A 27,715-nucleotide genomic window follows, 5' to 3' on the forward strand; every position below is an offset into this window, starting at 1 on the left:
TTCATTCAGGGGGGCATGAATGTGCAGAAACAGGACTGACTGGTTTCACGCGCTCCTTCGCTTTGGGAGCGAGCCTCTCTCTCTCTCTCTCTTCATTATCATCCACCACAACAGCCGCCTGCACACACTATAGCGAGGGCGGGAGGGAGGAGGCAGCCCTCGCACCCTCAGGAGCAGCAGCGGGCACTGAGGGCAAAGCCTGAGAGGGGCCGCCGGCGGGACTTGGAGCGAGGCAAGCGCAGCCACTGCTCCCAAAGAGCCGCGGGGTAAGGAGAAGGTGTTGCGGTCTGGGTCGAGGGGTGAAGCGGCCGGCGTGGCCCCCAGAAGCGCGTCTGGCGAGGAGGGGGGAAGGGGCTGGGGCGGCGGGCGACGCTGCTGCTGCCGCCCAGGGTTAAAAGGGCGCCCCCGAGATGGACTCCGCTTTCGCTCCGGCGGCGCTGGCACTCTCTCTCTCCCAGCGCAGAGATGGCTCTTCAGGCGCTGCCTTGGACAAGGGGGGAAGGAGATGGAGGAGGAGGAGGCAGCTGAGGCGGGGAAGGCTGTGTGTGAGAGAAAGGGGGAGAGGGAGGGAGGGAGACCCTCCAAGCCGCTTGAGGAAGAGGAATAAGCTGAGGCTCAAAAGTGACCGCCTGAAGGAGGGACATGACGCAGCGGCTGTGGCTCTGGCGCCCTTTTCCTGAGGGGAAGGTGGGGCGGCCGGGGGGGGGGAGGGAGATACTGAGGTGACCGGCGTGTGTTTGCGTGGGGTCTCCACCTTGGGAGGCGAGCTGCCTCTTCCCTGCAACCTCTTCCCCAGCTTCTGCCCGGGGGGTGAGGGCGGGGAGAAAGGGGTGATGATGGAGGTGGTGGTGGAGGCGGCGGGAGCTGGCAACCTCTCGTCTTTTGAGGAAGGGTGAAAGTAGCGGGAAACCAGCCGCTCTCCTCCTCCTCCTCCTCCTCTGCCCTCGCCGCTCCCTCCCGCCTCCCGCCCTCTCTCCCTCCTTCGCCAGAGCGCGCGCGCGCGCGCCGTGCCAAGCTCTCCATTAGGGAGAAGCTCCCGACTCTTTCCGCGGGGTTATAAATAACCGGGCCACTTGAGTTGTAATGACAAGGCGCCCCTTCGCCAGCCCTCCCTTGAAGCATCCTCCTCCTGATGGCTCTTTATGCTCCAGGGCGGATACAATGAGCAGGATCCCTGGGGGGGGGGGGGTGGAGAGAGAGCTGCCGAGGAGTTGCTCCCCTCAGGCTCTCTGTCACTGGCTGGCAGAGCCTGTCATGGCTAGAGGGGTGTGTGTGTGTGTGTCTGTGTGCAGTGATTAAGATACACGTGTATCTCGCCTCCCCGATGCACGTGTGAACACACACCAATACCACAAACTGAATTCCTCCAGCAGGGATGTATGGAGGCGAACCCATTTTATGTGCTGGGTAAAACTCTTGGGGGGGGGGTGTCCACAGCCTTCAATGGGGTTTGGGGGGTGGGTAACAGTCGTGGCCAGGTGTGGGGAATGGTGGTCTGGTACAAATCTGCAGCTGGAATGCGCCGTTTGTGCAGGAAACCCATAGGGGGAAGAATAGCTGGCCAATGCAAACGCGCCAAGGGGCTGGATGTTTGCATTCAGAGGCGGATTTCTGAAGCAGACGACGGAAAAACAAGCAAGGCAGCGTACCGGAGGCGAAAGGCGCTGAGCTCATTTGGTCCACTTGCAAAAATGTGGACTGTATCAGCTGCCCGATCCCTTCCCCGTTTTCCCCTCCTCTAATGCAAGGAGCTCCAATACTGTGCCGTGTAAATAAATTCGGAGCGGAAGAAAACTCGGAAGCATCACTTTCCTTAATTCATCCCATGCGCAGCTATGCTAGGCAGGGTTATGGGTGTTTACCTGGTTTTTTTACTTGAGCCCCCCTCCCCTGTTCACCTTCCGTCCTCGCCAATTTGGGGAGGTGTTTATCGGCAATATTTTGCTGCAGTGCTTCAGCGCAGGAAGATAAACGATCCCCATTTTTCCCGGTTGCCACAATGACTCCATCATTAAAAAAATTCCCAACTTGGAGCTAAAAACGGCAACTTAAGCAAAGCCCCTGAAGTGGGGTGTTGGAGGGTGGAGAATACAGGAGTGGGAACATTAAAAAGTCACTTCAGCAGCTCCTATTTTCATTTGCAGTGCCTACTTTGAACTAGGAAGGGTTAGTGAGCTGCTGCAGACTTTTGCAAAGACTGGATTCAATTTTGGAAGCCTGTTGCCAATATTTGTGAGTCATTTCCTTGGAATCCTACCTTTGGTGTTTATTTCCCTTAGAAGGATTCTTGTAAAAGTATAATAATAGCTCTTAAACTTCATGGAAAGTAGCACAGGCTACAGTGAAGACAACTTGCTTTTTGCTTCAAAACACTTATTTTGGTTTTGTTTGCATTATTCAGTGGACAGAAGAGAAGGCGGCAATGTAATTAACCCATAAAACATCTAATTTATTGTACCAGTGACATTTGTGTACTGCTGCATTAGGGTTCAGAGTCAGTTGGAAAGGCAACCTTAATTGGTAGTTCTTTTTAAAAGAATAATTAAAGAATCAAGAGAACCATCTTGTGATTTTAGAGGTCTTTGTTAAGAGGAGTGGTTTGCTTTGTCAACCCACTCAGAGTTCCTTGACCCAATTTCTTTAAGTTTTATACCATTCCAGCACAATAACAATACGTATTAATTACAGCGACGTGAAAACTTAAGATGCACTATATAACAGCTAGAACCTTTCTCCCACTTGATATACAATTGTTTTACAGATTAGGTTATCTTAGGACTGTTTCCCACATAAATGTTCAGTGTTTTTATAGACTTTTTAAAGCAAGCACATTGCTAGAAATACCTCCACGTGAAAATGTTACATGAAGATTAGTCATCCATGCAACTTTGGGTCCATGAAGTGTAGAAGCAGGGGGAATCTAGGATTATCTGGTCACAAATTAATCCAAGAACATATAAGTGGTAAACAGAATGCTTTTAAAAATCTGAACTCAAAAGGACATACTGAATCTAAAAAATATCAGCATTGCCATTAGTATGGCTGTTAAAGTGAGGCAGTCAGCACTTGAGGCTTTGCTAACAGTATTAGAGATATAAAAGCAAGTTACTGTTCTCAAAGTACTGACAGGTCCTTGGCTAATATCTCACCATACCATAAACCAAATGGAGGCCAACTTCCTAGATACAATGCATTTGCAAAAATCTTCATAATGTAAATTAATTCATGTTCCAAACGATCATAAAGAGGTGACCTTTCTATTCCCCCTTCAGCAAGGAAGTAAATACTAGATACCAATGTTGTATTGAAAAACTGTTGTTGTTGTTTAGTCGTTTAGTTGTGTCCGACTTTTTGTGACCCCATGGACCAGAGCACACCAGGCACTCCTGTCTTCCACTGCCTCCCGCAGTTTGGTCAGACTCATGTTTGTAGCTTTGAGAACACTGTCCAACCATCTCGTCCTCTGTCGTCCCCTTCTCCTTGTGCCCTCCATCTTTCCCAACATCAGGGTCTTTTCCAGGGAGTCTTCTCTTCTCATGAGGTGGCCAAAGTATTGGAGCCTCAGCTTCAGGAGCTGTCCTTCCAGTGAGCACTCAGGGCTCATTTCCTTAAGAATGGATAGGTTTGATCTTCTTGCAGTCCATGGGACTCGCAAGAGTCTCCTCCAGCAACATAATTCAAAAGCATCAATTCTTCGGCGATCAGCCTTCTATTGAAAAACTAGAGTGATTTATTAAGAGCAATCTTCTTAATGCTTGCCATGTCTCTCTTTCCTGATGTAACACACACACACACACACACACACACACACACCAAATCTATTTCTTATGATTATTGATGTTATATCTTTTCCTAATGGTAGTTTCTAAGAAAACTGAATGGGAGTGATGCCAATTAGTTCAGCCCATTGCTTAATTATCACTTAATTAACCCCCCAACATTTTTAAAAGAAAGTGCAGGAAATCAAGCTATTTAAAACAGCTGTTTCTAGGGATCCCAGAAGAGTAGTAATGAGGTCCCGAGGCCATACTTTGGAATACTAGAAACACAAAATGCAGGTTCTTTTTAAAAAAAGAAAACCAAAAAACACCCCAGAATGATTTGTTTTCTCAGTGAAACAAAATGATAGCCTCAAGAAAATAGTTTCAAGGCATCTATGGTATAAGATGAAAAAAGTGGTAGTGTATGTTTCACATGTGTGACCCCTCAGATCCAGTTCCTTTGATGTCCAGAAAAAAATAGGTAAGGGCTTGTATTTGAACCTGGAGAACACTGAAGGTAAAAGCAACATTGGCTGGACTCATATAATGCAGTTCCATATATGGGGTGAGGTGGGGGGTAGGGGATCTGAGATATGCATATATTCAAAATAGAACAATATTTAGCCAGAAATGTGTTTTTGGTTGTTGTTGTTGTTGTTGTTGTTGTTGGGGGAAAGCATAGCTGCTTTATCTGAATGAATGCTAGCACAGTACTTGTAAATTTAAAATATTAAGTAACATAATTTCATAAATAGCGAAAGATGCTGTTAAACACTTCTCTACCAGAGAGGCTTATATGCTCATACAGCTCACTCACTGGCTTCATATTTTTTCTTGCACTAAAACCATCAACGGAACCAGTGAATTGTTTGTATTTCTTTTTGGGGGTGGGGGAAATGAACAGCCGGGGGGTGGGTGGGGAATGAAGACAATGACACACTGGACTTCTTTAGAAGATCAGTAGTTAATTTTCTTCTTCTTCTCCAGGATATTGAAGCATGAAGCTGTTGGCAACTAGATTGGTGATTCAATGTTGGAACTAGATTTTAACCCTCATGCTGGTTTTGGAACATAATACAAGTGTAATCCAGTTGTTATCTACATTTCCAGAGTAGTACTTAACAGGAATGAATTGAGTAATAATTATGTTGCCAGTCAGATCAGCACTGACATGGGAGAACTAAAGAACCTGTGTAACTTATCTTTCACATATGTCTACATTTGCCTTGCTTTCTTTCGTCTTTCACTTTACCATTTCCTCCATCTCTTTGTTCTTTTATCACCTCCTATTGGACCATCTGCCTTTAAACTAACTAAAGGGTGAGCTTGCTCTTCTTCAGGCTGGTCTAGACAATGAAGTCACCTCTCACTTTTTAAAACTTGGGCTAGTGCATAATAATACTGTACCTAGAGCTTTTAATTTTCCACCTTTCTCGTATGAAACACATTTCTGTTGCAAAATGCACTTGGAGGGGCAACCTGCATTTTTAAATTATTGTTTTATAACTATTGTAAACACAAGGATTTGACAAACATTTCATATCCACTATTTCCCCCCCCCCCACCATGTTTTTGTTACTGACACTCAACAACCATGGGGCTGTTCTAATGTGTCATTGGCTTAATGTTTCTTGTGGGTGACACTCTAGACATGGTGTTCTCAACTGGTTAGGAAGACTGGTGATCTGAAGATGGAAGATGTAATTGTCAGTTCACTTCCTGCTGACCATTCTCTTATACATGGAGGGTCTGCCCCCAGAGATTGATGGATTCAGATCAATTGCTTAAAACCACCAGGGAGTTCCCAGTTAGCATGGCTGGTACTGTCAAAGCCTAACTCTCTCTGTGGGATATGGAGGTGACCCTGGCAATTGACACAATCTTTCCTAAGCAATCTTTCTTGTTAAACAGAGCCTGTTCATCTTCCTGATTTATTCATCCCAATTTATTATTTATTACAAAGCAGTTTGGGGTGGGGGGGTGGCTCGAATGCCAGTGACAGAAAATTTGAACTGGAGTCTGACCAAACACAGGTAAGAGCTCATTTTGGAGCTTGTTCTATTGTGATGATAAAAGCCAAGAAGCAACACCTTTCAGCCTCCATTGCAGTGCCATCCAGTTGAGTTTTCCAAGTGGTTCAGGGCTTTTTCCACTTTGTGTTGCAAAGTGATGTAAGTGGTCCCTCTCTGACTTCAAAGGTAAAAGTTGCTCATGTTCATCTTGACTTGGATGCTACTTTCCTGTAATCCATCCTATGGACATCTCCAGTACAGTGTATAGTCCTGATTTGTTGGATAAATTTATTGTTTAGGCCTGAAGATGCGGTGGGGGGGGGAGGGAGGTACTTGGCCAATCACTTGTGTTCTCAACCTTTCCCTTACTGACTAGGTTAAGGTAAAGGACCCCTGGGCGGTTAAGTCCAGTCAAATGAGACTATGGGGTTGAGGCACTCATCTCGCTTTCAGACCAAGGGAGCTGTCATTTGTCCATAGACAGCTTTCCGGGTCATGTGGTCAGCATGACTAAACTGCTTCTGGTGCAATGGAACACTGTGACAGAAGCCAGAGCACACAGAAATGCCATTTACCTTCCCACCGCAGTGGTACCTATTTATCTACTTGCACTGGCGTGCTTTTGAACTGCTAGGTTGGCAGGAGCTGCGACAGAGCAACAGGAGCTCACTCTGTTGTGGGGATTCAAACCGCTGACTTTCTGATCGGCAATCCCAAGAGGCTCAGTGGTTTAGACCACAGCTAACTAACATGTAGTAGGAGAGATCACTGGCTAAGTCTAGGAGGTAATTAATGACTTGTGTCTCCTTGAAAGAGGGGGTTACCTGGCTACCTTGAAGTGATTAGTGATGAGACCACTTCTAAATACCCCTACTTTGGACCTCAAGGATTTGAGTGACTTTTAGCTGTTAGCAAATCTTCTTTTCTCGGGCAATGTGCTTGAGTTGCCATACAATCCAGGCACTCAGATGAGACTGATTATCTGGATCCATTTCAGTCTGGCTTTGGGCCCACATTCTTCATCAAAACAGCCTTGGTCTCTCTGGTGGCTAATCTATGCCAGGAGTACAGGCAAAGTTTGATCTTGCTAATTCTCCTGAATAGGCTTCTGGACTGTGTCTGGGGAAGAGGATTTGGGGGCACAGAACTTTAGTGGTTCTGATTACCCCTCCTCACATTGGCTTCTTCTGACAATGAACCATGCATTGACCCTACATTCTTCATCCTATCTCCAAAGATATAAATGGCAGATTTAAAAAACAAAACAAAAGCTGAGATCCTCAGAAGGTGTGGTTCTGAAATCACTGCAAAATTCTACATTCATGTTGAATCGCATAATACATTGGATGTGAGATCAAGTAAAACCCTTGCCTGAAAGCGGTTTCCTGCAATGAATAGCCAAATTGATCATGTCTTTTTATTATTCATAGTGGATGCCACACCATTCCTGAAGTGCCTGATTTCAGGAGGAAATATAATAATACCAGGGTTCTCAGATTTCATACAGATTGTACATAGTTACATTAGACACAGCTTCTTCCGTTGTGATGGTACAGTGGTGCACAAGTAGAAATGGCAACCCAGGAAAGTGAGCTCAAGTACCTGCTAAAAGGAAATCAAGGTACCAAGAACAAACTAACATGTAAGATATAAGCATCCCTGGACTCTTGTGACACTTTAAAAACTAACAGATTTATTAATGGCAAATGCCCGGTATATACTTTTTGGATAAAAGCCAACTTTACCACATGCAAGGTAAAAGTAAGGTACCCTTGACCGTTAAGTCCAGTCGCGGACGACTCTGGGGTTGTGGCGCTCATCTTGCTTTACTGGCCGAGGGAGCCAGCGTACAGCTTCTGGGTCATGTGGCCAGCATGACTAAGCTGCTGCTGGCGAACCAGAGCAGCGCATGGAAATGCCATTTACCTTCCCACTGGAGCAGTACCTATTTATCTACTTGCACTTCATGCTTTCAAACTGCTAGGTTGGCAGGAGCAGGGACCAAGCAACAGGAGCTCACCCTGTCGTGGGGATTCAAACTGCTGACCTTCTGACTGGCAAGCCCTAGGCTCTGTGGTTTAACCCACAGCGGTATGCCATAATAAATTCTGCTAGTCTTTAGGGTGCTAGAGTGTGTAAGCGTGTGCCTGGTGGACTGGGTGATGCAAGACAATTGTCTCCTTTCCTTTATGCCTAAAATAGAAGGCTGAAGCGCCTACTAGTAACTAGCTTCAGTTTGAATCTATTCAGTACAGGCCCTGTGTCAATTTAAGTGGCAGTCTGGAGTGCCTCCTTGTAGATGGACAAAGGCACATAGCTAGATACACTTTCCCATTGCTGCAGAATGTACCGTTTTGTGCAGCATCACAGTTTTGTACCTTATAGTGCTCCTCATTAGTCATGGTGTGTACTGTAAACATGCAAAAAATGAGAGGTCACATCCGCACCACATGCTTAACGCAATTGGCATCTCTCAAAGAATACAGGGAACTGTAGTTAAGAATGCTTGGAATTATAGCTCTGTGGGGAATAAACTACTGTTCCCAGCATTCTCTTGGGGAAGCCATGTGTTTTAAATATATAGTGTGGATGTGATACCCAACCCCCCCAACTCTAAATGAATTGAGAAGACCCTCCCTGCTTAAAAAACAACAACAATAACTGGTGCTCTTGACATATCCATAGTAATACATAGTTTTCAGAATTCAGCACAATTATCTTTGATTATTCAGCGACTAATCCCACAAACCCACATTTCTAATTATCCAGACATTGTGGATCGTTTCCAGACCACTTGGATGAGTAAGGTTATAATCCATCTTCAGTGTTAGAAACTGAGATATTCAAGCCAGGAGCTGAATGGCACTTTAAACCTAGGTTACGGACACAACAATGGAATGTCTAGGCGTGCTTTTTTAAATAACAAGAATACAAAGCTGAAAATGAATGAACTGCAGCTAAAATATTATGTACATTTTTCACACGGTCCAGTCCGTCCCCTGCCCACCCCCCTAATATTCTTAAGAGAGTCTCTTCTCCAGTCTTCAGAGAGTAGCTGGAAGTGGAGAGGCAGAAAAAGGTCCTCCTTTCCTTCCACTCTTCAATTTTATTCTGAAATCTTAGGCACAGTACTGTGCCCAGAACTCAGAAACTGCTCACGCTAATGAAACTCCCTGTCGCAAAATGCGCCTAGAACAATGGGAGTTTCGAATGCTGTCCATCTCTGCCTTTCTCTCACCAGCTTCTTATTTTGTGAAGACACTATCTCACATGGTACCCAACTGTATGTCACGTAATAAAATGATGCATCACCATTATGTTTTGTTGATCATATTTTAATGCATTTGAGTCTGCAGCTGGCTTTAGGGTCCTAGTGGGCTGGGAGGAAGATTATAAATTTAAAATAAAATAAATTAATGGCTAGAACTGTCAAACTGTTACAAATAAATATTCTTCCATCCAGCTATGTAAATCTCATTGCATTTTCTTATAAGCACAGGTAAGCATAATGGCTTCATACAACTAAGAAATCAAAGAGTTTCAGAATTAGCAATACCACATGCTGTTTCCACAGAATATAGGGTAACTAATGAGGCCCTGCCAATACCAGGCATTGCTTCCACCTTTACTTTTTGGCCTTTAGGGATTTTAGTCAGATTTGCAGCATTATTGTAACAAGCATTTTAAATTTAACTTCTGTTTTAGTGGCATTCTGGAAATGCATAAAGACCCTTTTTCATTGACATTGTGAATGGCATCATTACAGTTCTCTCATTAGCATCATAATGACTCCAAAGGAATAGTGAGTGAAAATGGAGTAGTTGCTGAAGGAATAGTGAGCAAATGGAACAGTATAGCACTGCATAGTAGCCTCTTACAGAGCAGAACTGCATAAATGCAAGAGAAGTCTGACATTTTAACCTTCAGGCTGCTTTGGATGCCTCGGGGTGTTCTCTTAATGCATGCATTCGGCTGGCAACAGGGAAAATCTGTGGTAGCCTAAGGATTAAGAACTGGATTTAATAACAAATAAAAAAATAAAAATGGTCTGGTTTCCATACCACACAAAGCTTTGCAAACAGATTTTGAAGCCTGGATCTAGCCACAAATCAAGGCTTTATGTTACACTTCTTTGCAGAAAATATGTAGTGCACTGACTTCCCACCCTTTCATTACAAAGAAGGATAGTAGTGCATTACCAGTAAATAACTAAATGTCAAGAACTATGGAGCTGATGTCTTATAACAACTTTCTATATGACACACTAATGGAAATCTTTAGGTGCAATAAGTAGCTTCCATCATTCTCTTTCTTTGTCACATGCCTAAAAGCCTAAAATTTAATCCCATGCTGCATCCCAACAAGAGACAGAATGTTGGTCACTGATTGGCAGATGAAGGGATTGGCTTAGTCTTCAAAGGTGTCTGCTGAATTCTACAGAACAAAGTATGTGGACTGTGATTGTCCCTAGCATGGCTAAGAGGAAAAAGCTGCACCCCAGTTGCCCAACAGTATCTTTCAATGCACCCCTTTACTTTCTCAGTATACAGGTGCTGTGTTCAAATACACTTAATCATAATAATAGATGTTTTGGCAGTATATAATAATTACTGTGAATCTTATGGCTGAAAAACATGTCTATAGCTTAGTTGGTAGAGAGTGAGACTCTTAATTTGAGGGTTGTGGGTTTGAGCCTCAAGTTGAGCAGAAATATTCCTGCATTGCTTCCTGGAAATATCTGGTGGACCATTGTGGGAACCTGGTCCTGGACCAAGTAAGCTCTTCATCTGATCCAGAAGGGTTCTGTGTGGGGTTTAACAAATCATGACACTTTACTACAATTATTTCATAAATATAGTATTTGATCCACCAGGCATAGTCATGAGAAGACTTATTTGCAATAATGTATTAAATGTGTTGCAGTATGGTGGTTCAGGTTGCCTTCTGATTCCATGACACCTTGGTAACTTGAATGGCGCAAGCAGCGACTTGCACTTCCAAAATTGCAATGTATTTGCAAATGGGACTGGGCCTTCCAGCTCTGCCCTGTTTCCTGGGCAAAACCCCTTGCAGGCTTATTTTTAGGTAAGTTTGACATAAGGATCTAAGATCAGGTTCTGCTCACTGGTTTGGCACGCCAGCACTTGTTGCTGAAAAGTTTTTTGGAATAGCTGATCTATGGACAGTCTCTGGGATCTCTCCCTTTCTGGCACTAGCCAAACAAAGCAAGAGAATTTGTGCAGTGCAACTGAAGTATGTTAAGTTGGGGTTTTTGCTAATCAGCCATGCAAAGAGCTGCTGCTGTTTCAGTGCTCAGAAGACAGGTTAGAAAAACGTGTGGAGTTGCCCTGGGAATCTAGTGCTCAATCTTCTGTATTTGTTCATGCAGCAGCCTTTAGCAGTGGGCAATTAAAATAATATTTTCTGGTGGTTTTTGTGTGTGAAATCAGTAGTGGTTGTAGACACTCCTGGAAATAAGAATTGGTTTCTTGGATGCGCAATATTCTGTACCCTTAATTGGGAGGAAGTCCCAGTGAAATGAAAAGGCCTTGCTTGCTTATGAGTGAGCATGCATTGATTGTGATGTGAATTTTCTACCTAGTAGAAATTTAAGTAGTTCATGCTGGCTTCTAAAAACTCTTCCTTAGGAACAACATGGCACTCTGTGTAAGTTAGTATGATAAAGTGGGACAGTGTGCACAGCAGCAAATTGATATGTGACAACAATCTGCAGACTGCAAAAAAATCACAACGAAGATAAATGTAATGAATTGAGCAAAGTTTGGCACTGAAGATTTCTCAGTGTTTACTTAGCAAAGAACTAAAAAGCCGGAAGCATTGGAGCAGCAGAGGTGTTCTAACATGTATAGATTCCGAAACTCTCCACTGTTTTGGATTAATCTATGTGTGCAAAAAGCTACTGTATGCAAAAAGTTATTGTAACACCCACCCCCGGTATTTCTGAATACCACCTTTTGCAATCTTCCATAATATTTCTCTTTCACCTCCTCATTAAGGCTGCAGTACCATGCACATTTACTGGGAAGAAGTCCCATTGAATTCAGTAGGAGTGTGCCAAGTTACAGAAGCAATCAAACAATTTAGAGGAATGGAATCTCAGTGTGTTGCCTACAAAATGTGTGTGCTTGAGAGGTAAAAAAGGACCCTTGGATGGTTAAGTCCAGTCAAATTCAACTATGGAATGTAGCGCTCACCTCTACTTTCAGGCCAAGGGACAGCTTTTCTGGGTCATGTGGCCAGCATGACTGAACCGCTTCTGGTGCATGGAGCACCGTGACGAGTGCCAGAGCACATGGAAACACCATTTACCTTCCCGCTGCAGCGGTACCTATTTATCCACTTGTGCTGGTATGCTTTCAAACTGCTAGGTTGGCAGCCCATCACTTGGATTTGAACTGCTGACCTTACGATCAGCAAGCCCAAGAGCCTCAGTGGTTTAGACCACAGCACCATTCATGCCCCTTGTGCTAGAGAGCTGTAATGCAAGGCATAAGATCTTTATTAGGCCTGATGCAGCAAGGGCAACGCATGTATGAAGTAAAATAGGTCTCTATGCATTTATCCATCTGGACTCCACTCTTCTTTATGATGTTCACTATAGCTCAGTTGGTAGAGCATGAGACTCTTAATCTCGGGGTTGTGAGTTCAAGCCTCACATTGGGTGAAAGATTCCTGCATTGCCATGGGGTTGGACTAGATGATCCTCATGGTCCCTTCCAACTCTACAATTCTGTGATTCTGTGGTTTGTGTTTGAAAAGCTATACTGCTTTTATATTGTCAGTGTCAGCTTTGAAGACTGACCATCATGAAAAAACCTTTGCATTCAACAGCAGTGTTTTAGAGAGAGTGTGTGGATCTAGCCACTTCACAAATGGGGTCACACAGCAATAATTGGTTCAGTGAGGGAGATACTGCAGCTTCAAATGTGGTTGCCTCTGTTTTCACCATTAATGAATTGGCTCCCTTGTATGACTTTATTTAAAATTTACGTAAGACAAATAGTAAACCCCCCAAAATGTGGATCTCTCTTGCAGGAAATTTAGTGCTACTTAAGTCCTATTGAAATCAGTGTGGATCAAGTTAGTGGTGAGTAGCTTAAGCCCCATCAATTTCAAAGGGGCTTAACTCTGACTAATTTGCTTGGGGTAGTTAGAGTGAGGATGGACTTCCCTAAGAAAGAAAGGAATATATTTCAGATGCATAGCTTCCAAATGCAGAGTTATGCAACAGAATCCATGGATAAATGACAATTTTGCAGTCTGCTAGACAACAGAATAGGTTAAGGAGCCCGGCTGCTAAATCCGGAGCACTTAAGTAGCCTTTCCACATTTTTCATCCAGAAGCCGGTGGAAATATTGCAAGGCTTGATCTGTTAACCATTTGTATCTGGGAATTTCAAAAAGGTGGTCCTTCGCTTTTGGCCCCAGCGCTATGTGCAACTGCAATTCCTCCTCTCACTCAGTTGAAACAGCAAGGGGCTTCTCCAACCAGTCTCGAATATTTCTTGTTTCTTATTGTTCTAAGTCTTGACCTCCTGCTTCATCAATCTTGTCCAGACAGACTTTAATTTGTAACATGCTGCTGGCTATCCATTCCCTTTCCAACTTCTGCCTCCCCCACCCTGCCCGAATTTGGAGGACCCTGTTGTCTTCCTGCAACGGTCCTGACTTGAGAAATATATGGAAAGAAAACAAAAATTCTTGTTTCTTGGAGAGCGCAGGGGAAGATGGGGGAGGCGCCTGGCTTTTGTGCCAAAGAGTAGGTGAATTAGTGTAGAAAGTGCATTGTGATGCGGTTTGCCTGCCTCTTTCAGAAAGTTCTCTCTCTCTTTCCCTCTTTCGCTCCCTCGCTGCCATGGGACTGGATGGAGAGCTCACACAGCCTGGCTCCGGCCCCGGAGTCCCTGCTCCTGTTTAATATTCTGCTTGCTCCACTGATGTTGTGCTTGGCTCCTGTGGGACTGCAACTCACGGCTTGAAACCGGAGCCAATTTTCTGTCTTAATCTCCGTGTTTTGACTGGAGGCAGATCCAGTTCAGCCCAATCGGGGCTGGTGGAAACAACTACCTAAGAGTCTCGCTCTGTTTCGCTTGGGGAAGGAAAAAAGAAGGGAGGAGGAGTAGGAGGAGTGGGGAAAGAAAGGGGGGAAAATAAAGGAAGGGGGGGGGGGAGAAAAGCCAGCCTGCCTGCTTGCCTGCCACACATAAGAAACACATGCAGGCAATGTCGTTGGCGAGGTCGCTGTGTTTGCGCGAGTGAGACCGGCAGAGTATGCGGAGAGAATAAAGTGATCGTCTGGCAATCTGCGAGCATCCCTCGGATCGGTTTGTTGGCACTTTCTTCTTTCGGGAAAGGAAGAGGGGATCGCCGCTGAGCCGGAGCGCAGAGAGCAGCGGCGAAGGGATTTGGGGGGCAGCCAGTCAGCAAGCAAGCAAGGGGCGGCGGGGAGGGGTGGGGTGGGGAGAAGACTTGCCTTTCCGAGTGGAAGGGGCTGCGGCGGTGCTCCGAGCTCACTTACCTGGAAGTAAGGACCCCCGGAATCCGCGGCACTTACTTCCAAGCAAGTGCGTTTGGAGAGGGGCGCGCGGAGAAGGTCAGCTCTTGGGTCTGGTGCCCCCCGCGCGCGCTCCTTCAGCAGGAGCGTGTGTGGTCCCAGGGCAGCTGGGAGTGTGAGCCAGAATCCGTGCCAAGCGAAGACAAGGAAGGCGAAGGGGGAATGCTCCCGAGCGCGTGAAACCTGGAGCGCGTGAGTGCGAGAGGGCAAAACCTGGGTGAGAAAAGGCAAAGCAAGAGACTGGGGTGGAGAGAGAGAGAGAGGATCCCTTGGTGGCAGCGGCAGATGCCAGGCAGACTGCGGGGCGCGGGCACGCAATGGCCGCTGCTGCCGTTCGGGCAAGGCAGGGCAGGGCAGGGCAAGGGGCGGGCGGCTGCTTGCCTGCCTGACCTGACGGGTCGCGCTCTACCTTTGTCTCCACTTGCAGATCGGAGGCGCCGCGATGACTCTGGTGCTGCCCCTGAGCAGCTTCTGCGAGCCCATTGTCTCCTCCGAAGGAGCCGCCGAGTTCCAGCCGCTGTGGGAGTCGCGCTGTTGCAGCAAGAGCAGCCCCGCCTCGGATGCAGCCGCCGCCACCGCCAGCAGCAGCAGCCCGGGCCAAGCGCAGCCGCTGCCGCCGCCGAGCAACGACAACAGGGCAGCGGCTGGGCAGCCCCCGGCGCCAGGTAAGGAGGTGGCTCAGGGCTTGCAGTCGGTTGCATCAGCATCAAACCACCATCTCCGGCTTCCTTCTCCAAAATCACAACAGTGGGGTGTGTGTAAGTCAGTAGTCATCCTTGGATGCTAACACGAAAGAGATGTGGGCAATATATGGCCTCCCCCCTGAGCGCGCGCCGTGTTATCCTCATAACAACCCCTCGAGGTAGGTCAGGGAGGGACTGAGGGCTCAAGGTCACCCAGTGAATCCTGTGCTGAATAAGGGTCTAAAATGCCCACCTTGTCCAGTATCCTCTTTCCAACAGGGGCAAACAAGATGTTCCTGGAAAGCTGGTGGCCAGGTCTGAAGATAAGAATCTCCCATTGTTGTTGTCCTCCTCTGGTACACAAGAAGGACTCCATCTCTGCACTTGAAGGCTTTGTTCGGTTATCAGGGCTGCTCCTGCCGCTCTGCTCTGTAAGGAGAAGTGTCAGGGCAAAGGCATTTGTGCAGGAATCTTTGGCGGCCACTTAGAACTGCCTTAAAGGATTAGCATTTTAGTTATCTGGGGAGGCTAGTTTTGCACCACCTGCTCCAATGCACTTTTGCAGGTGTTAAGATCTCACTCCGAGCCCCTCCGGTGCGGGAGATAACTGTGGGACAAAGACTGAAGGTGCCCTGACTCAAACCAGAGGAAATAGATGCTTTGCAGTGGCTGGCTTTGAAAAGAAAAGAAAGAATCAAAGAGACTCACCAAATCCCAGAGCTTGCTTTTGGTGGTACAGAGGAGTCCCAGAGCATAAGAGGGAATAATAAAGACAAAAGTGTCTTTGGGGCATAGTCCTCACAGAGAGAAGATGAAGCGACAAATCTGTGTCTAGATGATGCTACTTCAGGCTAGGGGTAGGAATTAACATGATTGATGTTCCTCTATACAAGGTAACACACACACACACACACACACAGAGAGAGAGAGAGAGAGAGAGAGAGAGAGAGAGAGAGAGAGAGAGAGACTGACTCCAGGAAGATAATCTGGGATGCCATTCAGATCAACTGTAGGTCATTGCTTTCCCTGACATGCCTCTTTTTGGTAGGACTTTATTTTTTGGCCCCAGGGAGTGGCGAATGGGCACGAACTTAATCACAAGAGCTCCTACCTGCAGCCTGAAGTGATATGGTCTAGAGATGATTTTACTACCTCATCATGCATCCGAGAACCAGTCTTCTGTATTTGCAGTCTCTTAGTGCACACAGAGTATCCTTTCCACATCGCTGAAGGCCTTACACATTATGTCAATTGGGTGGCTGTCAATATATATTCTTTTAAAATGTAGACCTAGGCATGGCTTGTGGGAGATTTCCACTGAGGCTACAATGCACAGGGCAGGGGAGGTCTAACCTTTTTCTCCCCAAGTGCACTCCTGGAGGAGGGAAAATCCCTTCACTGCAAAAAGACATAGAAAAAAGTTTCCATTGATGCACATGAAAATCCAGTCCCTGCTCCTACATACCTAGGATTAAATTGCCACCCCCCATATGCCTGCAAGCTGCACAATTAATATAACATGTAACATGTAGGCCCTAGGTTTCCACAACATCCTATCTGCAATCTGAGTTCAGGACAAAACTTTGTGGATTTCAGGGACAACGCTATGATTTATAGGGAGATTTGAATACATCATGGTCCCATGGTCTAGACCAGCCTTTGCTAACCTGGTGCCCTCCAGATGTTTTGGACTACAACCCCCCCAGCCCCATCCAGTTGTCAGAAGTTGGTCTAGATGAGAAGTTGGTCTAGATAATCCCTTCTCGTTCTGTTCTTATGCACACAGCAAGAGAAGTATGGAACTGCTTGTGGAATTGTGGTTTATTCTAGCCAAAGTTACTTAAAACAAATCAGGGTCGGACAGATCCAGTTTTGTTGAATAATTCTGCTTAAAATTAAAACTCCCCAGATGTTGATGTAAATGTGGAGCTGTGGATAGTTATGAAATAAAATTGGAAGCTTTTAAGGCACCACCTCTTGAATACAAAGAAGGTTGCAAGGAGAGGGGAGTGCATGAGCCCAAAATTACCCAAAGAGATCGTTCCTGATCACTTAGCCATGGTTTAGATGATCATCTAAACTTGGATACGCTAGGCTAGTGTTTCTCAAACTTGAGTCTCCAACTGTTGTTGGACTACGACTCCCATCATCCCTAGCTAGCAGGTCAGGGATGATGGGAGCTGTAGTCCAACAACAGCTAGAGACTCAAGTTTGAGAAACACTCTGCTAGGCCTTACTTACAAGTAACTATTGATGTGGAAGGGCAAATTGTGTTTCCTTCAGCGTGTTTAGAGACACTGAGCCTGCATATGCACCATACAGTTAAAGCACACACACCCTCAAAAGGATCCTGGGAACTGTAATTTACCCCTCACAGAGCTACAATTCCCAGTACCCTTAACATACTATAGTTTCCAGGATTCTTGTTGTGTGTGTGTGCACTTTTATTATATGGTGCGTATGCAGCCTTAGTCTGCTTTGCTTTGAAATGCCATTCTTTGGCTATCTAAAAAGGCCTGGTTCTAAATATATTTGAGAAAAAGCCGGGGCGGGGGGAGGTGAAGATTAAAATTCTAAATTGATAACAGTAACTGTAGACTAGCTAGTTTTCAATACTGGTAATTGCTTAAATGTTTTTATATTTTGCCTGCAGCCATTGCATGAGCTTGTTGGCTAACTGTCAGTACAGTCTTTTTAAATAAACTAACTAACTAACTAACTAACTAACTAAGTCACTAACTAACATGCCACATGTAGACTTGGGGGTGTTCTGCTGCAAAGGAAACTAGATGCCACCCGGTTTGTCTTGCACATCATTTATTGGAGGTTGAAATTAACACTAGAAGGAAAATGCAATAAACCCCAAACAGGTGGCCATATTAAGTGCTAGGCAGTAATTAAAATTTCACTCTCAATGGTAGCATATGGTTTGATTGGAGTATTGTGACCCAGGCTAGATTACAGTATCCATTGGTCTCAAAAGAGCTCAAAGTAATTACATTTTTGGCTACCTGTTCCAAATAACTTCCTTTCTATTGGGCTTAAAGGGCACCATCCCAAGTTGGTTATTACAGCAAATTATGCTTATTTGATAAATAAATTACAAATTGGATTTGTCTTCCCATGAGCCCAGCATTTTTTTCTTGCCAGAGGAGGGTGATGTAAGTGTACTGTTGTTAAGAATTGAATTTTTTTGGGGGTAGGGGTGACTAAAAAAAGCTCTGGCACTTTAGCTATTAAAATCAAATTATTGATTAACGTAGCGTTAATTTTCACAGGTAGCAGCCCACTTATCTACATCCATTAATAATTCCCCTTCTCAATAATTTGGAGAGTTGTCTCAGCCTTTTCCAAGAAAGTTAAGCCAAACTTATAAATCTTTAGCAACTAATACTTATACTACCAATGCATTAAACTTAATCAGCCCTGTTTAATTCCTCGAACTACTACTGTGTAGTCATGAACGTTGCAGTTTTTCAAATGGCTTGAACAGCCAGAATGAATGTTTCCTTGAAGTCAGATATGCAGAGGGTGCTTAAGCTCATGTGACAACTGTGCTTAAATAAACAGACTTGTTTCCTAAACGGTCTTGCAGCACAACCCTTCATTGCCTACAGCATTTTCTCACAAAAACTATTATTAAACTGAATTTCTGTTTTGTTAATGCTATATAAGCATATAAAGAAATATGTAGTAGAGTTCTGGTGCACTGGGGAAGAAACGGATGAGGCTTTTCTTCTACTTTTTGCTTTTTGGAGTGGGAGCACCTCAGACAGATTGCTCCATGCTATTTATTTTCTCACAGGATCTCACCACAGAGGAATTTCAAATCCTGTAACAACATCCAAGATCACGTACTTTAAAAGGAAATATGTGGAAGAAGAGGACTTCCACCCCCCACTCAGCAGCTGTACACCTAAAGTAAGTTTCAGAGAGCAATCTTTAGGAATCTGCCTTGAAGCCGAATGCAACATACATGTGGATCCCAGCTAGCAACCAACCCAGACACGACTTAGCTTCAGCAGAGTGGCACCCCTTGTGTGCCTTCAGACTCTAATGTGTTCCACTGCTTGAATCTGAAAATACTCCACCTGGGTTACGTCCATATTTCAGTTCCTGTTTCGTTTTTGTTTTAATCTGTATCTGCTTTCCCCCCACTTGCACTCAATTAATATGATGAATGGAATAGCTGTCACTTTTGCTTTCTTTACGACAATCAGATATAGACACCCTGAACACTTATACAGCCGTACAGTCATACCTTGAGTTGAATGTGCTTTGGGTTGAATGTGATCGAGTTGCACTCCGCGGCGACCCGGAAGTAACGGAGCTCTTTACTTCCGGATTTTGCCGCTCGCGCATGTGCAGACGCTCAAAATGACGTCACGCGCATGCGCGGAAGCGGCGAAACGCCGTCGCGTCTTGCGTTCCGGTCGGGATGTGAACGGGGCTCCGGAATGGATCCCGTTCACATCCCGAGGTACCACTGTATCTTGGTTGACGAATGCCTTGCGAGTTGAACATTTTGGCTCCCAAATGCCGCAAACCTGGAAGTGAGTGTTCCAGTTTGCGAACGTTCTTTAGAACCTGAACATCTGATGCAGCTTCTGATTGGCTGCAGGAGCTTTCTGCAGCCAATTGGAAGGCACACCTTGGTTTCCGAATGTTTTGGAAGTAGAATGGACTTCTGGAATTGATTCTGTTCGACTTCCGAGGTACGACTGTATACCCAATAAGTCTTGGAGCACATTTCCTTTTTGCTCCTCAGTGAGTACCTAAACTGGTTGTTGTAATGCATTTCGTTTCATTTATTGCCTATATTTCATTTTCCCATTCCTGGGAAGAACCCAAAGTGGTCCATAGCAAGCACCTCTGTTAAGACAACATATCAGAATAATCAATATATTAAAACATAGCACATGTAAAAATATAACACAAATTAAAGTCACATACATCTCTAAACAATAGTACAGCAAACCTATTAGATCCATACAAATTAATTCTATAATAAGGTTCCTCCTTCATGTCACCATACTTAGTGTACACAGATGGGAGCTACTTCTCTGTGGGATGATCCCATGTCTCTGAACAATGCATCTGAATAGCCTTCCAGCCATGTGCTCTAAACTTCCATGCTCTCAGGTTCATGCTGGATGAGGCAGATGAAACCTGGGCCCTCAGTGGGACACTCCTGGCATTCTTCTTGCTGCTCCCAATCTGCTGGATGGCAAATGCCCATGGTGTCCAAGGGAAACACCAGGAGTAAAACAGAGCAAACAGCTGTGTCCCTGGCTTTCCACCTTTGCAATCCACCACTGCTACCACTCCCAATTCTGCTGCATTGCCTGATCTTCCTCCCCCACAATATTGAATCCCCATTACCTGGCTCAGATGGTGGTAGCCAAAGACATACAAATGTCACCTTGTTCAGTGGCATTATATATATATATATATATATATATATATATATATATATATATATATAATAGCCAACAAAACAATTGAGAATTTGCTGTTATTTAATGGTGCTCCCAAATCTACTGCCTGATGTAGGCTACTTCGCCTGGCCTAAATTGTAGGATGAAACTTGGGCAAAATATCCTGGGTAAGGACTGACTGATCCCATTTAGATAAATCTGGGAAATGCCTGGTCTAGATTTTACTGATGGTGAGGGAAGGAATGGGATGCAAGCATGGGAAGATCCTGAATCCAGATGTCCAGATGCCAGACGTCCGAGCTAAATCTCAACTCAGCCAAAAACACATTGGACAGCCTTAACCTTCAGCTGCAGCTCCTTGCACCTAACTGGAGCCCACCTTAAGGGGTTATTGTAAGAATCATGAGGGCCAGTTTACATCTTAGAATGGCTGTGCATTGGTGGACAAGAAGCATTTAAGTATTATTTCCCATATGCATTGATACAATGCTGGTGCTTGCTCTCACACTCCACGGTCCACGCAACAATAGTATGATAGATGTGCCAAGGAGCCTTTTCACACCAATTGCCAGCTTGCTGCTGGACTGAATTAAAAGTGCTGCCATTTGCCTTAATTGCCTGAGGCTCACATACCCCTGAGAACATTTTCCCTGGCATAAGCCCTGCAGCAAGCAGATAGGTTTTGGGCAGTAGCTCCAAGGCTACCCTCTTCTAATTGTGGTACAAAGTTGCTCGTCCCTCATGTCCCTCTGCAGAACTGGCTTAGATCAGTCTCAGAAAGTGTACTGCATGGATGTCCTGCTAAAGCCTCTTGTGCCATTTTGGGCTGCAGTCCTAAACACATTGACGAGGGAATATGCCTCGCTGAGATACCAAGGCTTGCTTTTGTGTTTGTACATATAGGATTGTGTTGTTAATGTGGGGTTTGCAAAAAACAAAACAAAACCAAAAAACCCCCATACCATTAAAAATAATAAAAATGTTCATCTTATTGTTGCAGGATGTGTTTTGGTTTTCGATTTGGTTAGCCACTTTGAGCCATTAATTAGTCAACTGTAAGCGTGATTTTTATTTTTATTTTTTTTTTGCTTTGTTTTTGGTATTGTCACCTACATGTGATGGCTTTTCATCATCCTGCATGTTGAAGTGGAATTTCTATTCTGTCCCTGTAATGTATACAAATCTCTTTGGACCCCTGAGAAAATCACAGTAGACTATGACTTGGATTTTGAGAACCACAGACGGAAGGAAGTTTACAAAAGGGGGTTTCCCCATACTTTCTCCCCAGTGTCCTGCTCTGAGCCCCTTGAAAGCTTTTCTCAAGGGTCAGCGAATCCTCTTGAAAAGTAGGAATAGGGTTTGCAGAACCTGCTGAGGAGAGAGCAGAATTCACCCATAACTGATCAGAGTAGAGCCAGCTTCTATGACTTTTAGTATATATTTTGTCTTTTTTACGCTGCGAACTGCCCTGAGATCTATGGACAAAGGGTGGTATACAAATTGAATTGATATTGATAATGATAATAATTCTCCTTCCATAGCATCTGGTTGTGCCCCTTCTGCTATTGTTCAAGGGTTAGGTGTTTATTTATTGTGACAGGCAATTGCTTTACATTTCACTCTGCTGAAGGCTCAGCCATTCAGAAAGCCACAATGACATTAAAAAGCAACTTTGTTTTCCATTCACATGCTATTTTTCATTGGGACACGTAGCAAAAGCTACTGTTGTTGCCATCCTTGTTACTATATCCCACAAATTCCAAACAGAGGCAACACGGCTGCAAAGGGAAGTTTTAATGTAATATGTAGCTTTGCTTCAGCATACTAATAAAACAATGCTCCAGAGCAAGAAAAAAAAACCCACACAGAACACACCACCACATTTACCTGTTTGCTGTTCCTGGTGGCATTAGCTGAAACCGAGAGACAATGGGCTAAAAAACTGAAACAAAAACACGTGACTTTGTTTCCCAAAAGCAGGTTTACAGAATAGCTCATCATAGTGAATGAAAAGAAATGGAATACTGTATAGCTAAAAGTGCCACTGTAAAGGAATAGTCCTAAAGATCACTTCCAGTGGATATCAAACTTTCTAGTTTCTGAATCATAGTAGGTGTCAGTTTTAGGAAAGCAGTGTTTTGCAGAATACCCACTGTTTAGATATACAGTTCTTACCTAATTCATTGTTCACTCCCACCCCTCATGAGATCAGGTAGCAATTTTGCAGACCTTGCAACTTCGATCTTTCTTTTCAGCCTACTGAAAATATACTACGGAGAGCAAATTAATGTATAAGAGCATTGCAAGATTGCCATATTGCCCAGACATCTGGAAAATTAAGCTTTAAGCCCAGGGGAATGTTGGATTCTATGCTTCATGTGCATCATGACCTTTTTGCTAAGTAAGGTTGCCAAATGTGATGGTGATTTTTGTAAAGCAGATAGTTTTCCACTGGGAACTGGACAGAGACCAGCAGATAGTTTCACAGAAAGCTTTGTAGCCTGCCAGATATTTGGCAATAGTGACTGCAATTGAACCAGGGACTATGAGAGGTCTTTTAAAAAAAACAAAAAAACCCCCACCACTGAGTGCATACAATGAACTTCTTGTATAAAACTGTGTTTATTTCAGAAACAATATTTCTGAAGCAGGGTAACTAATTACTTCATCTTTTTTTCACTTATAGCATGCTTTTTTTGCATTGCATATTTCCCCTAGAAATAGACTTTTGTTAGAAATTAATAATGAATTCCGTTTCAAAGTGGGATAGTGCAAAGCCTGGAACTAGTTTCTAAAGCACCAGAAGTGTTGTCAAGATGCACAGAAGGTTTTGCTCAAAGGGAAAGGATGCTGCATTGTTTTGAGAAGAGGCTATGAGAAAAATGGACCGTTGGAAAATATCCTTATTATCTCCTTAGGAAAGATTTTTCCTCTCTGCCAAAATTCTTTGGCCACAAGGGAAAATCGGAACAAGAAAAACAAGACACAGAGAGGAATATCTTTTTCTTCTCATACAATATTTGCGTATGTTTTGGCTTATCTTAATCTAACAAGAGAGGAAGAAAGGAGGCAATTGTGCCAAGAGCAAATCTATGGGCTGGTAACCGACACTTCCTTCACCAAGGTTTCTGAACTTGAAGAAATTCTCTGGAGCTTTCCCCACTCTAGCCTGTTGCATAAAGAAATAGATGACATCACTTCCTGTTTTCTGTATCTGCTTCTGCTCATATGCAAACAGCAAGAAGCCGCTTCACAAAACAGGAAGTGACAGTGTAGGACAGTGGCAGGAAGAAAAGAGTGGCGCTATTAGGACCAGACTTTGTGGTGTAAATCGAGGAACCCACAGACCGGGACAGGGGCTAATGACCACCAGAGACAAGAGCAGCAGATGATGGGGCAGAAGGTTGCAGCAAGAAACAGGCACAGTGACAGCATCTGTCACAGCTGACACCAGTTGCCACATTAATTTTTCTTTCTTTTTTTTAATACAATTTGTTTTTTGTGGGTTGAGGAGGTTGAGTAGGCTGCTCAGTGAAGCACCAATGGAGATTCCAGGCATGTCTATCACCATCCTTTCCCTGGAATGCTTCTTGGATCCATCTAGAAAACCATTGGAGAAGGGACTGCAGCGAAAAGGGGAACATCGTGAAAGTAATCTTCCCACTTTTCCAGCATGAATTCCTGCAGGATTGCAGTCCCTTTGGCAAACAGAAGGACAGCCCTATGCCTTATGATAGGAACATATAGATACCTAAGAGTTGCTGAGTTCATAGTATCAGAATTGTAGTGCAGGATGGGACCCCAAGGACCAGCTAGTTCAGCCCTCTGCAATGCAGGAATCTGAACTAGACCATACACAACAGACAGCCTCTACTTAACCTCTGCTTAAAAAACTCCAAGGAAGGAGAGTCTCTTGAGAGTCTGTTATGGATATGAAATTAAGGAAAGAAGCTTTTTTCCAGATAAAAACATCTCTGGTTAAATTAACCCTCTGGTTAATTCACGTTCCTGCAAATCTCATTTGAGTCATTTCATCATTAGAAATATTTTTCCCTGCCATGGAAGCTAATGATTGTTGGAGGAAGTATGGTACTGTTCAAAAGTACAGATAATTTTTGGTTTGTTTCAGTTTCCCCCCTTTTTGCATATATACTATTCTCCACAAGGACACAGTTTGGCTTAAGAAGATTCCTCACAGCTGAACTAACATTGAAAAATGTCAATATCCCAGCACCGGAACACAGGAACATAGGAAGCTGCCTTATTATAATTCAAACCGTTGGTTCATCTAGCTCAGTACACTGCCTGGTAGCAGCTCTCCAGGGTTTCAGGCAGAAGTCTTTCCCCAGTGCTACCTGGAGATGCCTGGGATTGAACCTGGGACCTTCTGCATGCAAAACAGATGCTCTACCACTAGGCCCTTCTCCTGGGACTATATGGTTTTGATTCCTTCAGATCTTGGCTATTGACTAACTAGCTTTCCTGGGCTGCACTTTGGTAATGACAAGCTCACTAATCAGCTACTGGTTTGGGGGATTTGAATGTGCTGGAGGGCGGGGCAGAGAGGTCTTAAAACAGGCATGTTCTAAGTCTGTTTTGGGGGCCTAATCCGGCCTGCTGATGTAATCTGGACTCTAAAAAAAGCTCAACAACTTCAATCCTAAAAAAAAGGTCAATAACTATGGTTGACCCTCATGCATGTTCACTTCATTAAATCTGGCTCTCTTTGAAAAAAGTTTGGGCACCCCTATATTAAAATAAATATGACTGCCCCAAATGTTAAATGATAGTCAGACAGGTAGAATCTCAACAACATGTTTCAGCTGACCTGCATTACAACCATCTTAATAATAATTATTATTATTAATAATAATGTATTGGCTGGGTTTCCCCAGCCACTCTGGGCAGCTCCCAACAGAATATTAATAAGTTGTTGTTGTTATCTCCTCTCTCTTTCATCTGTAGACGATATCTGTCTTTGAGGAGCGGGCGCATATCCTTTACATGTCTTTGGAAAAACTGAAGTACATTGACGACCCCGAAGTCTACTTAAGGAGATCCGTCCTCATAAACAATTTAATGAAGAGAATTCATGGGGAAATTATCATGCAAAACAACTGGTGTTTCCCTGCTTGCTCCTTTGGGGGGGCCTCTGCCCAGGAGTGGTTTGTTGCTCATGACTGTCCTTATAGAAAACGGCTTCGGATGGCAAGGGAGGACTGCGAAAAGATCCACACCTGCTGTTTTTACCAAGAATGCAGCAGCCACTATTTAAGTTTGCCATTGTCTGCTAATTCTGCAATGGGAAATTCCTCTTCTTCTTCTTCTTCTTCTTCTTCCTCCTCCTCCTCCTCTTCTTCCTCCTCCTCCTCTTCCTCCTCCTCCTCCTCTTCGATATCTATGCCAAGTTGTTCCCAACAGGCGGAATATGGTGTTGGCAGCACCCCAGTTTACCGGAGCGATGATCAGATACACATCAATGAAATTTTCATTACTAATGCTGGGCTGCATGGGAACCAGGACAAGACCATATTAACCAATGAGAAAGGAAGCCACGATACAGAACGAGACCGTGCCTCAGATTGGGAGCCTATGAAAAGCGACCATGGCATTGCATGTAAAAGCAAATGTTATGATTATTTTGAGACGGGGCGTGCTGACAAGAGCAACATGAACGAATCTTGGAAGAAATCCTTACGAAAAAGGGAATGCTTACCAGGTGGCAAAATATGTTGCAGTAAAGGAAGTAAAATATGAACCACCTTCCTAATAACTGCAGTTCTAAAGCACGCACAAGCATGTTGAATTTATCGAACAATGTTTCATTCCGGATGAATTTTTCTGATAGTTTTATACAGCCAATACAATCATATCACAAGCTTCATGGATAGTTTAAAGGACTTGGCAGCAGAGTGCGTTGGAGTGTGTGTATGTATGTATGGTCTGCATCGCAGAGCTGTTGATACATATATGGAATCTTCATAAAGAGCTCAGTTGAATTGCAATGTGTATTTTAGCTTTTGTCGCTGAGGAAAACCAATAAACCAGACAGAGAAAACACACAACCCTTTTCACCTGGTCCCCTGGGGAGTCTGACATGTATAAAGAGGAATCTCCTTTGTGCGTATCAATTAATTATATATCTGATAAACAAATTATTACCAGCAAAGGGGGAGGTCTACTTCTTGCCCAAGAATAATGGCGGTGAGAAAGACTAGGGAGAGTTGAAGAGGAAAACACCCATATCGTTATCTAGTATTGATACCATTCAGATGTATTTATGTGTCTGGTTCAAGTGACCCAACTGGTTGCAATAAGACCTTTTATGGAATCTTAATCAGAAGCAAACAGTTCCAGCACATGCACAGTTTTCAGCTAAGCTGCAAGAAATGAGTGAGCCTTATGGTGGTTTGTTGCTATAAAGGGCAGAATTTCTTTGGTGCCTTACTTTTTAATCTTAATTTTTCCAGGGTGAAAATTAAGTTGTTGTTGTTTTTTAAAAAACAAACAAACGAAAACAAAAACAGCTTCAGCAGGGATGTAACCTAAACAGGAAATAAAATAATAATAACAGGGTGGATCGAATATTATTAGAAACCTGTATCCTTTGAAATACTGTGTTTGATTTCCTATTCAAATGCATCTATTCTTCATTTTTGCTCAATTGCTTTTTGATTTGCCATAGTTAGGAAGGACTGAAGAAGAAGAAGAAACAATAGAGAGATGTCTCTTGTAAACAAGCATTAGCTGCTTGAACATTTCTATGGCAACTGTCTGTTGCTGTGATTTTTCCCTTTCCCCCCCTGGTATAATGAAGTTCATGAACCAGTGGCATGCTTTATTCTGTTTCACATCATTTTCTCTCTTTAAAATTGTAAAGAGCATGTACTGGGGTTTCATATAACTTTAGGGTTGTTTTTTTATTTTGGGGAAGAAAAGCACAATGTTACTAAATGATGTGGTGATATAAGATTTTATCTGAAATGAATGTAAGGGTTTTATTTTTATTTTTTAAAGATTATCTTGGAGAAACAGGGGGGATAATCTTCAATTGTAAGAAGCACATTTTGTTCATTTTCAGGTGTCTTCAATTTAAAACACACATTTTGAGCAGGATCTGGCTGAAGTTCAGGCCATTTGAATCCCACACGTAACAGGGGGAGGGTTAGGCACACCATGAATTTTGCCCCACTGAAATCGCCAAGATATTTTGATTGCTGAAAGAACCAACCAACCAGATGGGGGG

At 44.0% G+C, this 27,715-nt stretch overlaps 1 protein-coding gene across 1 annotated transcript; it reads left to right on the plus strand.

The window, feature by feature from the left end:
• SERTAD4 (SERTA domain containing 4) lies at nt 1-27,715 on the plus strand. Its single transcript, XM_081904284.1, has 4 exons — nt 1-266; nt 14,776-15,013; nt 18,837-18,952; nt 25,435-27,715. Exons 2-4 carry the CDS (start codon nt 14,791-14,793, stop codon nt 26,224-26,226), a joined length of 1,131 nt encoding a protein of 376 aa, XP_081760410.1. The 5' UTR covers nt 1-266; nt 14,776-14,790; the 3' UTR covers nt 26,227-27,715.

Source organism: Podarcis melisellensis (assembly GCF_964234715.1).
Source record: "Podarcis melisellensis genome assembly, chromosome: 3".
NCBI classification, from domain to species: domain Eukaryota; kingdom Metazoa; phylum Chordata; class Lepidosauria; order Squamata; family Lacertidae; genus Podarcis; species Podarcis melisellensis.

Coding starts and splice junctions, on each gene's coding strand:
- SERTAD4 (XM_081904284.1), top strand. CDS start 14,791: ATGACTCTGGTGCTGCCCCTGAGCAGCTTCTGCGAGCCCATTGTCTCC. Junction 15,014..18,836: donor TGGGCAGCCCCCGGCGCCAG/GTAAGGAGGTGG, acceptor ATTTTCTCACAG/GATCTCACCACAGAGGAATT. Junction 18,953..25,434: donor TCAGCAGCTGTACACCTAAA/GTAAGTTTCAGA, acceptor TTTCATCTGTAG/ACGATATCTGTCTTTGAGGA.